Below are 14,771 nucleotides of genomic sequence, written 5' to 3' on the forward strand. Positions count from 1 at the left end.
TACAATTTATTTAGTAAACATATCATACAACCATTATTTGCATTATTCAAATTAATAAACACAGAATATAAAAATACAAATATAAATAAAAAATATATAGAGAAAATAAAATAAAAAATAAAAAAATAAAGATAAAAATAAAAATAAAAATGAAAAAATAATAAATAAAAATAAAAATGAATTTAGAAAAGCAAATACAGAAATATATATATAAAAACAGTATTCTTAAAAAGCATGTGCAATATTAGCAATTGATTGGAGTGCAGTAGATAATTACCAAGTCCTGGTCATTTGGTTTCCTTTCATATGCGCATATGAAGCCAGGTGACTGTGTCTCGTTTGGGAGGTAAGTTATCCAACACTCCAGGAAGATAAAGGAAAGCTGTAAACTGACCCAACTGGGTATTTGTAATCCACACCGTTGTTTTTCCAAAAGCTTTAAAATAGCAGCAAAACAGAATATTGTGGCACTGTAGTCGACACTGGTGTCGATGAAGGCGGCAGCTTCAGATCTTATGTACCGGTGAATACTCTGCAGCAGATCTTGGTGAGGAAATTCGACCGTGCCAAGTGCCCTGCGTACTGTGTCAGATGTTGACAGAGCGGCTGTGCCGGCCAGACAGCCAAACACGCGCCGCTGGACACTGACGCGGGCAGGGGCTAGTAACAAGTACCGGTCTCCTGCGCTCCAATGTAGACGCGGCAGCTGAGTGCTGCAGAGAGTTCAAATGGCTGCTGTCGTCTTCAGCCAAACGCCGCTGCTGCGCCTATGGATGATTACCAGGGACCGAAGTGGGGTAGATGTAATGAGATTCAGTAATTGAAGTTTACCTCCAGGTCCACTGGTTCAAGAGGCGGCAGCGGGGCTCCTATTCAAGACGCGTTTCGCCGCACTACGGCAGCTTTTTCAATTGAGGATGAGGAAGTACAGCTATGTGGGCTTGTTTTATACCTGGATATTGTACACAGGTGTGTGTGGTCAGGTGTCCAAGGCTATACAATTAGCAGCTTCATTTCAGTGTTTCCCTTTGTGAATCAGCTGCAATAATCATTGCAGCTTTCCTGTTTGTCTATTTTCTGCACACATAGCGGTATATTGTTTTGTCACATGCTTGTATATATGTAAGCATAAAATAATACAGATATAATAAAAATAAAATGAAATAAAATAAAATAAAGTGAAATCAAAAAATAATAAAAAAATAGGAAAATTAAAAATTAAATAATAACTGGGACATAGAAAAAAAGATAAATATAAATACAAATATATTTAGAGCAAAGCGACTTTTTACGCATATATTCTAGCAGATACAATTTGTTGATATATATAGATCTACCATATATGCAGAGATTTCAGAGGAGTGCTTTGCATTTCCTATTGCGTTTTAATGTGTCCATAAAATACGGGCATTTGTTCATATTCAGATTCGAGAGCAGCCACACTGACAGATCAAACAAGCCTGTGTATGGTTAATACTATAAAAGAGAGGTATCCTACACGTAACAGTACAATAAGAGATGGAATAGTGGCGGCTAGCGGCAAGAGGTCGAACACCCCACACAGATAGAACACAGATAATGACACATAAATGCAAGCGAACAGCGAAGATTTCCCTATTGAAGTCGCGATGTATCGCTGAGGTATGCACTCAGCTGACATAGATATTTAAGCATAGGTGTACAGAAAAGGGAAATTAAATTAGATTAAATAATATATAAACATTCAGTGTGTCAAAATATATGATGTATACACATACATCTCCTTCGATATAATAAAATAAATACATACTTTCAAATATAGATATTTGAGATACAGTATTTAATAGTAGTTTTAAATAAATATTAGAACATATGCGCCCCATATATAAGATAACTATATTGCCCAAGGTATTCAAATGCATCCGACATTAAATTAGATCACATAATATAATGAAACATTATACGTCGGTGGGGTGTATTTTGGAGCACACACAAGAGAGAGACAGTGGAGAGAGTCCAAAAATCATCAATTATTTCAATAGAACATTTTCAGTTATGTTCTCTTTGCATATTTGTATACAAGAAGTGAGAAGTTGTTTCTTCTTTAGTAAAGAGACCAATATGATAGTTTTATGTAGTTATTGGACAAATATTTGACATTTTTAATTGTTTTTTCACATTTTTTAGTGATTTTTAGCAGTTTTTAAGCGTTTTTGGCGATCTTTAGCATTTTATGAGGAAAGAAATACATTTTATTAATTTTTTATTAGATTTTTTATTTTTTATTTTTTATTTTTTATTGTTATTTGCTGTTTTATGAAATTTTTTTATAAGTTTTTTATTATTATATATAAACAGATTTATCAGAGGGTTTATAATTAGATTATCTAAATGAATTCCAAATCTATAGTCTCATTCATACCGTGGGGTTTAAGAGTCTGTAACTTCAGTATCCATGCCGCCTCCTGTCGACATAGAGTCCTGAAGCGATCTCCTCCACGGCTAGTATGAGCTATATGTTCCAAACCTATCACTTTGAGACCCACAGGGTCCCCGCCATGATGTTCTGCAAAGTGGCGGGGTACACTGTGGTTCATAAGTTTTTTCACTATATTCCTCCTATGTTCTAAGACTCTCGTCTTGAGTGGGCGGATAGTACGTCCTACATAGTAGGTGTTACATGGACATATTAATAAATAAATTACGTAGTTGGTTGTGCAATTAATAAACGTCTCTATATTATAAATCTTTTCATGATTTGAAGCTGTAATTTTTTGAGTTTTGTTCATTACATGTTTACAGGTCATGCACTGGGCATGATTACACCTGAAGAAACCTGTTATTTTTGGTCCTACTATAGTACTTTGTATGGTCCCTGTTTTCTTCTCTATAGAGCCTTTAAAGAAACTTGGTGCTAAGATGTTTTTTAAGTTGCGTGCACGTTTAAATATAATAGTAGGTTCTTTTTCTAAAGTGGCGCTCAAAATCGGGTCAGTGCTGAGTAATTTATAATTTTTCTTTATTATATTGGAGATTTTATTAGCAGCTACATTGTATTTTGAAATGAAACATAAATTGTTTTTCCCTCCATCTTTGAATTTGTCCACCTTTTTGGTTCTACTGTTGGAGCCTTGTTCATTGCTATTAGCAATGATCTCTTTACGATTTAAGGTGCCAGCGTACTCCAGAGCCTCAGTAAGAACGGGTTGGGGATATTCACGTTTTTTAAATTCCTCCAAAAGACCGTTCATTTGTTCTGCAAATTTAGTGTCCGAGGTACAGTTGCGCCTTATCCTATGTATTTGGCTTTTTGGAACGTTGTTGAGCCAGCTTTTTTTGTGATTGCTGGTGTAGGGGATGAAGCTACAAACGTCAACCGGCTTTTTGTAGCCCGTGACTGCTAAGACTCCCTCTACCACCTCCACCGTGACATCGAGAAAACTCATATGTGTGGGGTGATGTGAGTGGGTGAAAGATAAACCATAAGTGTTGTTATTAAGGTGCATAACAAAATTGTTAACTGATTCAGTGCTACCGTGCCAAATAAAGAACAGGTCGTCGATATAGCGACCATAGAGGACCAGGTTCGCATCCCAGCCCCCCCTTTAAATATACTGATCTTCAAATTGCCCCATGTAGATGTTTGCAAAGCTGGGAGCGAACCTGGTCCCCATCGCTGTACCGAGGACCTGTTGGTAGTGACAGTGATCAAATAAAAAGTGATTATGTGACAAAATAAATCTAATACCTGCCAAAATAAATTCCCTACTCCCCTCTGAGATACCCATATCTTTTTTTAGAGAGTCCTCTACTGCTGTGACCCCATTCAGGTGGGGAATATTGGTATACAGGGCTTGGGCATCACAAGTCACCAATTGGTAACCTGTGTCCCATTTGATGCCTTCCACCATCTTGATGAAATGAGTGGTGTCTTTGATATGGGATCTCAGAGAGGAGGCATGTGGTTGTAAATAACTATCAATAAATTGTGACAAATTAGATCTTATGTACCGGTGAATACTCTGCAGCAGATCTTGGTGAGGAAATTCGACCGTGCCAAGTGCCCTGCGTACTGTGTCAGATGTTGACAGAGCGGCTGTGCCGGCCAGACAGCCAAACACGCGCCGCTGGACACTGACGCGGGCAGGGGCTAGTAACAAGTACCGGTCTCCTGCGCTCCAATGTAGACGCGGCAGCTGAGTGCTGCAGAGAGTTCAAATGGCTGCTGTCGTCTTCAGCCAAACGCCTCTGCTGCGCCTATGGATGATTACCAGACACCAAATTCTATAGAACTCTAAAAAACAACCCAATGACTGACTACCAGCTGGAATTAAAAATACTACTTGAATCAGCGGTAGATGAGTGTGTTATCACAAAAGATGAGTTCGGCTTCCTCTACCCCCTCCACCCTGTCACCCCTATTTTTTATCACCTCCCTAAAATACACAAGACACTGCACAACCCACCTGGGCGTCCTATTATTTCAGGTATTGGGGGACTCACATCTAATTTGTCACAATTTATTGATAGTTATTTACAACCACATGCCTCCTCTCTGAGATCCCATATCAAAGACACCACTCATTTCATCAAGATGGTGGAAGGCATCAAATGGGACACAGGTTACCAATTGGTGACTTGTGATGCCCAAGCCCTGTATACCAATATTCCCCACCTGAATGGGGTCACAGCAGTAGAGGACTCTCTAAAAAAAGATATGGGTATCTCAGAGGGGAGTAGGGAATTTATTTTGGCAGGTATTAGATTTATTTTGTCACATAATCACTTTTTATTTGATCACTGTCACTACCAACAGGTCCTCGGTACAGCGATGGGGACCAGGTTCGCTCCCAGCTTTGCAAACATCTACATGGGGCAATTTGAAGATCAGTATATTTGGAGGGGGGGCTGGGATGCGAACCTGGTCCTCTATGGTCGCTATATCGACGACCTGTTCTTTATTTGGCACGGTAGCACTGAATCAGTTAACAATTTTGTTATGCACCTTAATAACAACACTTATGGTTTATCTTTCACCCACTCACATCACCCCACACATATGAGTTTTCTCGATGTCACGGTGGAGGTGGTAGAGGGAGTCTTAGCAGTCACGGGCTACAAAAAGCCGGTTGACGTTTGTAGCTTCATCCCCTACACCAGCAATCACAAAAAAAGCTGGCTCAACAACGTTCCAAAAAGCCAAATACATAGGATAAGGCGCAACTGTACCTCGGACACTAAATTTGCAGAACAAATGAACGGTCTTTTGGAGGAATTTAAAAAACGTGAATATCCCCAACCCGTTCTTACTGAGGCTCTGGAGTACGCTGGCACCTTAAATCGTAAAGAGATCATTGCTAATAGCAATGAACAAGGCTCCAACAGTAGAACCAAAAAGGTGGACAAATTCAAAGATGGAGGGAAAAACAATTTATGTTTCATTTCAAAATACAATGTAGCTGCTAATAAAATCTCCAATATAATAAAGAAAAATTATAAATTACTCAGCACTGACCCGATTTTGAGCGCCACTTTAGAAAAAGAACCTACTATTATATTTAAACGTGCACGCAACTTAAAAAACATCTTAGCACCAAGTTTCTTTAAAGGCTCTATAGAGAAGAAAACAGGGACCATACAAAGTACTATAGTAGGACCAAAAATAACAGGTTTCTTCAGGTGTAATCATGCCCAGTGCATGACCTGTAAACATGTAATGAACAAAACTCAAAAAATTACAGCTTCAAATCATGAAAAGATTTATAATATAGAGACGTTTATTAATTGCACAACCAACTACGTAATTTATTTATTAATATGTCCATGTAACACCTACTATGTAGGACGTACTATCCGCCCACTCAAGACGAGAGTCTTAGAACATAGGAGGAATATAGTGAAAAAACTTATGAACCACAGTGTACCCCGCCACTTTGCAGAACATCATGGCGGGGACCCTGTGGGTCTCAAAGTGATAGGTTTGGAACATATAGCTCATACTAGCCGTGGAGGAGATCGCTTCAGGACTCTATGTCGACAGGAGGCGGCATGGATACTGAAGGTACAGACTCTTAAACCCCACGGTATGAATGAGACTATAGATTTGGAATTCATTTAGATAATCTAATTATAAACCCTCTGATAAATCTGTTTATATATAATAATAAAAAACTTATAAAAAAAATTCATAAAACAGCAAATAACAATAAAAAATAAAAAATAAAAAATCTAATAAAAAATTAATAAAATGTATTTCTTTCCTCATAAAATGCTAAAGATCGCCAAAAACGCTTAAAAACTGCTAAAAATCACTAAAAAATGTGAAAAAACAATTAAAAATGTCAAATATTTGTCCAATAACTACATAAAACTATCATATTGGTCTCTTTACTAAAGAAGAAACAACTTCTCACTTCTTGTATACAAATATGCAAAGAGAACATAACTGAAAATGTTCTATTGAAATAATTGATGATTTTCGGACTCTCTCCACTGTCTCTCTATTGTGTGTGCTCCAAAATACACCCCACCGACGTATAATGTTTCATTATATTATGTGATCTAATTTAATGTCGGATGCATTTGAATACCTTGGGCAATATAGTTATCTTATATATGGGGCGCATATGTTCTAATATTTATTTAAAACTACTATTAAATACTGTATCTCAAATATCTATATTTGAAAGTATGTATTTATTTTATTATATCGAAGGAGATGTATGTGTATACATCATATATTTTGACACACTGAATGTTTATATATTATTTAATCTAATTTAATTTCCCTTTTCTGTACACCTATGCTCAAATATCTATGTAAGCTGAGTGCATACCTCAGCGATACATCGCGACTTCAATAGGGAAATCTTCGCTGTTCGCTTGCATTTATGTGTCATTATCTGTGTTCTATCTGTGTGGGGTGTTCGACCTCTTGCCGCTAGCCGCCACTATTCCATCTCTTATTGTACTGTTACGTGTAGGATACCTCTCTTTTATAGTATTAACCATACACAGGCTTGTTTGATCTGTCAGTGTGGCTGCTCTCGAATCTGAATATGAACAAATGCCCGTATTTTATGGACACATTAAAACGCAATAGGAAATGCAAAGCACTCCTCTGAAATCTCTGCATATATGGTAGATCTATATATATCAACAAATTGTATCTGCTAGAATATATGCGTAAAAAGTCGCTTTGCTCTAAATATATTTGTATTTATATTTATCTTTTTTTCTATGTCCCAGTTATTATTTAATTTTTAATTTTCCTATTTTTTTATTATTTTTTGATTTCACTTTATTTTATTTTATTTCATTTTATTTTTATTATATCTGTATTATTTTATGCTTACATATATACAAGCATGTGACAAAACAATATACCGCTATGTGTGCAGAAAATAGACAAACAGGAAAGCTGCAATGATTATTGCAGCTGATTCACAAAGGGAAACACTGAAATGAAGCTGCTAATTGTATAGCCTTGGACACCTGACCACACACACCTGTGTACAATATCCAGGTATAAAACAAGCCCACATAGCTGTACTTCCTCATCCTCAATTGAAAAAGCTGCCGTAGTGCGGCGAAACGCGTCTTGAATAGGAGCCCCGCTGCCGCCTCTTGAACCAGTGGACCTGGAGGTAAACTTCAATTACTGAATCTCATTACATCTACCCCACCTCGGTCCCTGGTAATCATCCATAGGCGCAGCAGCGGCGTTTGGCTGAAGACGACAGCAGCCATTTGAACTCTCTGCAGCACTCAGCTGCCGCGTCTACATTGGAGCGCAGGAGACCGGTACTTGTTACTAGCCCCTGCCCGCGTCAGTGTCCAGCGGCGCGTGTTTGGCTGTCTGGCCGGCACAGCCGCTCTGTCAACATCTGACACAGTACGCAGGGCACTTGGCACGGTCGAATTTCCTCACCAAGATCTGCTGCAGAGTATTCACCGGTACATAAGATCTGAAGCTGCCGCCTTCATCGACACCAGTGTCGACTACAGTGCCACAATATTCTGTTTTGCTGCTATTTTAAAGCTTTTGGAAAAACAACGGTGTGGATTACAAATACCCAGTTGGGTCAGTTTACAGCTTTCCTTTATCTTCCTGGAGTGTTGGATAACTTACCTCCCAAACGAGACACAGTCACCTGGCTTCATATGCGCATATGAAAGGAAACCAAATGACCAGGACTTGGTAATTATCTACTGCACTCCAATCAATTGCTAATATTGCACATGCTTTTTAAGAATACTGTTTTTATATATATATTTCTGTATTTGCTTTTCTAAATTCATTTTTATTTTTATTTATTATTTTTTCATTTTTATTTTTATTTTTATTTTTATCTTTATTTTTGTATTTTTTATTTTATTTTCTCTATATATTTTTTATTTATATTTGTATTTTTATATTCTGTGTTTATTAATTTGAATAATGCAAATAATGGTTGTATGATATGTTTACTAAATAAATTGTATACTCGTGTGCAAGAGGCGCCTACTAGTATCTCTTTTTTGTAAACTTCTGTCTTTTGGGGGCGGCAACCCCCTCCTAGAGGGCAGCCATTTGCACACAGCACACACACACTAACCCATAGCGCTCAGAATCTTTTTCTGGAGGAAAAGAGGTGCCTACTATTGTTTCAATTACCAGCCAGCAGAATATAATTCACTAATCAATATACACAGCGGTTACATTGTTACAGCTTGTGAGTGGCAGCGGCCTTCATAACACATCAGACTCACTGGCCAGCAGGGGGCATACACAGTGGCACTGGCATGGTTTTACAATAGACTTTGTGATCTGTACTCTGTCTGTATTAACCTCACAATCTAATGTACATTCTAATAGCTGTTACAAACTAGGACACTGACTCTCCCTCACTGACACTGACCCTCACTCACTAACACTGACCCTACCTCAATGACATTGACCATCCCTCTCTAACACGGACCCTGCCACACTGACACTGACCTTGTCTCACTGAAATTGACCCTCCCTCACTAACACTCCCTCACTGACACTGACCCTGTCTCACTGACTCTTTACCCTGCCTCAATGACACTGATCCTGCCTCACTGACAATGACCCTGCCTCACTGACACTGACCCTGCCTCACTGACACTGACTCTCCCTCACTGACAATGACCTTCCCTCACTGACACTGACCCTCCCTCACTGACACTAACCCGGCCTCACTGCTGACACTGACCCTGCTTCACTGACACTGACCCAGGCTCACTGACACTGACTCTCCCTCACTGACACTGACCTTCCCTCACTGACACTGACCCTCCCTCACTGACACTAACCCGGCCTCACTGCTGACAATGACCATGCTTCACTGACACTGACCAAGGGTCACTGACTCTAACGTCCCTCAATAACACTCCCTCACTGACACTGACCCTACCTCATTGACACTGACGCTGAATATCTCAAATAATTGGATTGTTTTATAGTTAGATCCATATTTGCTGATAAATGCCCATTCTAGACTGTTAGTTATTTATTTGATCACATTCTTTTCTTTTAGGAGATCCACTATTTCAATTTCATTTAATATTAGTTTGGCTTCACTTAGTAAATCGCCAGAGAACCGTTTTTGATGAAATCTCATCTTCTAAAATATTGGGCTCAGTATAATTCCTCTTGAGCCATTTATACATGCCCGGTGGAATATTTCCAACCCTCTTTGATGATATCCCCTCGAACTATCAATATACAAGTTCAATTCAGTTGGTTTCTTATATGTTGTTAGTGCAGATAATCCCGTCTTTAATGAATACTGTTAAGTCTAGAAAAGTGATTTCCTTAGGGCTGATGTTTTATGTTCGAGTCGTTCTTATTGAGGTAATTACAAAAAGCATCTAGGAAATATTGTTTTCCTTTCCAGATAAAGAAAATATCATCAATGACCCTCCACAGGCATACCAGGCTTGCCCGTTCTCATGATAGCTAGCCAAAGTCAAGGTCTACCAATGAGCCATGTACAAATTGGCATAACTCAGGGCAAACCTGGTGCCTCACTGACACTGACTCTCCCTCACTGACACTGTCCCTTCCTCACTAACACTCCCTCACTGACACTGACCCTCCCTCACTGACACTGACCCTACCTCACTAACACTCCCTCACTGACACTACCTCACAAACACTCCCTCACTGACACTACCTCACGAACACTCCCTCACTGACACTGACCCTACCTCACTAACACGCCCTGACTGACACTGACCCTCCCTCACTGACACTGACCCTCCCTCACTAACACTCCCTCACTGACACTGACCCTCCCTCACTGACACTGACCCTACCTCACTAACACTCCCTGACTGACACTGACCCTCCCTCACTAACACACCCTCACTGACACTGACCCTCCCTCACTAACACTCCCTCACTGACACTGACCCTCCCTCACTGACCCTACCTCACTAACACTCCCTGACTGACACTGACCCTCCCTCACTGACACTGACCCTCCCTCACTAACACTACCTGACTGACACTGACCCTCCCTCACTAACACTCCCTCACTGACACTGACCCTACCTCACTAACACTCCCTGACTGACACTGACCCTCCCTCACTAACACTCCCTCACAGACACTGACCCTCCCTCACTGACACTGATCCTACCTCACTAACACTCCCTGACTGACACTGACCCTCCCTCACTAACACACCCTCACTGACACTACCTCACTAACACTCCCTCACTGACACTAACCCTGCCTCACTAACACTCCCTGACTGACACTGACCCTCCCTCACTAACTCTCCCTCACTGACACTACCTCACTAACACTCCCTCATTGACACTAACCCTGCCTCACTAACACTCCCTCACTAACACTCCCTCACTGACACTAACCCTGCCTTAATTACACTGACCCTCACTAATACTTCCTCAATGACACTGACCCCTCCCTCACTGACACTACCTCTCGAACACTCCCTTACTGACACTACCTCACGAACACTCCCTCACTGACACTGACCCTACCTCACTAACACACCCTGACTGACACTGACCCTCCCTCACTAACACTCCCTCACTGACCCTCCCTCACTAACACTCCCTCACTGACCCTCCCTCACTGACACTGACCCTACCTCACTAACACTCCCTGACTGACACTGACCCTCCCTCACTAACACACCCTCACTGACACTGACCCTCCCTCACTAACACTCCCTCACTGACACTGACCCTACCTCACTGACACTGACCTTACCTCACTAACACTCCCTGACTGACACTGACCCTCCCTCACTAACACTCCCTGACTGACACTGACCCTCCCTCACTAACACTACCTGACTGACACTGACCCTCCCTCACTAACACTCCCTCAATGACACTGACCCTACCTCACTAACACTCCCTGACTGACACTGACCCTCCCTCACTAACACTCCCTCACTGACACTGACCCTCCCTCACTGACACTAACCCTGTCTTACTGACACTGACCCTCCCCCACTGACTCTCCCTCACCAACACTGACCCTGCCTTACTGACACTGACCCTATGGGATTTTTCTACGAAGCAACCTGGCATTTTTCTGATCACTTTAATGCCCAATATGTAAAAGGGCAGCAATTGTATTAGCGTTATGGGCCTGGTGAGAGCATTCCCCTTTTACATATTGGGTATAAACACAATGAGTTGTAAGTAAACCGCAGAGTTTCTGAAATAATACCAGCAGTGTCTAAATATTATTTCCTGTGATTTTGCCCCTGAAGTGCGGTTTTCTGTATCAGCCAATGAATAATACTCAATGTTACCTCTGCCAGGCGACGCCTCCACTTTTCTCATAGATCCAGAAATGCAGAGTGACATATGCTCGGGTGTTCTAACAGAGATTTGTATGAAAATTCTGTGAATATCACTGTTACTTTATGATTGGGAATATTTTACCCTGAAGCCAAAAATGTTCTGTGTAGCTTGCAGATATTGCAGGTGTCAGTTATGTTATCCAATCAGTTTATTGAGGGGAGAGGGAAGGGGTTTATGGGGGATCCGCACACAGATTAATAATACCCTTGTTTTTGTTAATATAGGGTTTTATTTAATGGAAAGAGAGCCGCCATTTAATTTTGATAGTAAGGCGGGGGTGCTATCCGGGCAATATGGTTAGTAGACTGATTTGAAGGAGAAAGAGAAGAAAATTGCGCGGTGGATGCACATCAGAAAGGATGATTTATTTCATCATTTAAAACTTAGCCTTTATTATTTGGTTTATTTAAAATATTTAAAGAGGAACCAGGTGTCTGTGTTCTTATATATGGAACTACAGGTCTGGGTCCACTCCGCTTTTTTGTGAAATTGATAAGAGGTTAAAATTGGACATACAGGTCACACATACATATAAGGTGAAGTGCTTGTGCACTCTTGAAGTAAGAAAGTGTGTTGTTATAGTTTAAAAGTGTTCGCTAGACGTGTTACTATGTTCTAGCGAACACTTTTAAATTATAACAACACACTTTCTTACTTCAAGAGTGCACAAGCACTTCACCTTATATGTATGTGTGACCTGTATGTCCAATTTTAACCTCTTATCAATTTCACAAAAAAGCGGAGTGGACCCAGACCTGTAGTTCCATATATAAGAACACAGATACCTGGTTCCTCTTTAAATATTTTAAATAAACCAAATAATAAAGGCTAAGTTTTAAATGATGAAATAAATCATCCTTTCTGGTTTGCATCCACCGCACAATTGTCTTCTCTTTCTCCTTCAAATCAGTATGTTATCCAATCATCCTGTATATCTGTATTTACAAAGGCAATGTAGAGAATGCAACATATAAGGCACGTGGACCAATCATGCTGGCAACACTTTGTGTAGATTTAACATAGCTTGTAAGGAGATAAAGTACCAACCAATCAGCGCTGGAATCACTACAAATGCTGAAGCCAGAATCCCAATAGCCGGCATCCCGATCATAAGCATATCAGGGACTCTTAGCGTTAGACCACTGGTCTGCAGCCTAAAAGGGGCGGGGTTAGGCACTAAGGGGGTGGCTTAGAGTAGGGTTAAGTCTCAGAGGTGGGGTTAGGCACCACCGGGAGGGATAGGCTACGGGGAAAAGGGTTAGCTACAGGTTAAGGTGGTATGTTAAGTATTCTTACCTAGCTGTTGGGATATTTATCATTGCTATGATGCTGTCGGTCTATTGACTGCTGACATCCTGACCGTTGGCCATCCGCATGTGATGTACCTCAAATCCCCCTACCTCCCCTTCCCCGTGACTGATCCCGCTCTGTGCTTTGTACCACCTTGTCCTAACTTTCCCCTGTTCCCCCCTCTCCACACTACATCATGCCCCTCCACCTGCAGAGCTCTGCCCTGCCCCCTACTGTTGCATTGAGGATAAATATAAATGCATTTTTTTTTTTTTATCATTATTTATTTCTTACCAGTTATCTATAACTATAACCCACGTATTCTGCCACACTTTCCAGGGAATATTTGTCCATTCACATCAGTCGCTGCCCAGTGGAGCTTATACTCTCCGTACCATGTTTTCCCAGCATGCATATTCATGCTTGGGTCATTTTGGGAGCCACCTCTAACGGTAGGGGGAACTAGTTCCACCTCCACTAAAGCCCTGCACAATAATATCAACAGAAAAGACTCTCCTAGCAGCTTCCTTTTCGGACACTGCACATGTGATGTCAAGCTGTCACAATGTACTATTGCTGTAAGCATTATAAGTGGCACTACTACTGTGGGCATTGTGTATAAGCAACAACATTGCCGCATACATGTATAAGGAGTACTACAGTGTAGCGTAACATGAATAAGGGGCACTACTGAGTGACATTTTGTGAATAAGGGGCACTCATGTGTGTCATAACGTGAGTAAGGGGCTTTACTATGTGGTGTAATATGAATCAGGGGCACTACATGTGGTTTAATGTGAATGAGATTGTGCTACTGTGTGGAGTAATTTAAATTGAGGGTACTATTGAGTGACCACTGTCAACTTTATAATGTATATGAGGTAGGGCACAAATTTGGTGGGAGGTCACCAAAAACCCTGGCACTTGGTGGGGTCTCGTGGCAGGGGAAATGAGTTCCATCACCATATCAGGACCACTTTAAAATCTGTAGAACACAGAGGAAACCCAAGCATGCATGGGGAGAATATACAAACTCCACACAGATTGGGCCATAGTGGGAATTAAAAAAACTGCGTGTACTGTATGTATGTGTGTGTGTGTGTGTGTGTGTGTGTGTGTGTGTGTGTGTATATATATATATTGGAGATCAAAAAAATAAAAACCTTGCACTTTAAATATGCTCTGGTCTGTCAGAATGTACTTTTCCATGACATATTTGTTAAAGCTTTTTTTGGCCTTTTACCTGTGGTTGTCTGATTGTCGGAGCTTTTTATTTTATTTATTTTTCTCTTCTTTTTTTTCAGATATAATGGACCCAATCTTGTGCTGAAATACATCAAAGAGAAAGGTCGCCTGGTGAATATAGCACTGGATGAGCGTAGTTCTCCCTTTTATCCGCTTCGAGATCGCCAGGGCAATGCCATTGGGGTCACCGCCTGTGATATAGACGGTGACGGACGAGAGGAGATTTATTTCCTGAACACGAACAATGCTTTTTCAGGTAGGAGGAATCCTGGGGACATGTGTGACTGACATGCGGCTGCTGTACACTTCACTTGTGCCCCATGCTGGATCCTGCATCAGGCACAGAGGTGGCTCTTGTTTGCACTGACAGATAGTGTCTTTTATTTCCTAAGAAAAAGAAATAT

General features: G+C 40.7%; 1 protein-coding gene across 4 annotated transcripts in view; it reads left to right on the forward strand.

Annotated features, from left to right (window-relative positions):
• Window positions 1-14,771, forward strand: part of CRTAC1 (cartilage acidic protein 1) — a 527,150-nt gene that overhangs the window by 158,410 nt on the left and 353,969 nt on the right. For all 4 annotated transcript variants that reach the window (XM_083149576.1, XM_083149578.1, XM_083149579.1 and 1 more), the window contains exon 3: window positions 14,427-14,623. In XM_083149576.1, the coding sequence (XP_083005702.1) occupies window positions 14,427-14,623 (197 nt within the window). The remainder of the gene's footprint in view (window positions 1-14,426; window positions 14,624-14,771) is intronic.

The sequence above is a fragment of the Crinia signifera genome, chromosome 6 (assembly GCF_055691185.1).
Source record: "Crinia signifera chromosome 6, ASM5569118v1, whole genome shotgun sequence".
NCBI classification, from domain to species: Eukaryota; Metazoa; Chordata; class Amphibia; order Anura; family Myobatrachidae; genus Crinia; species Crinia signifera.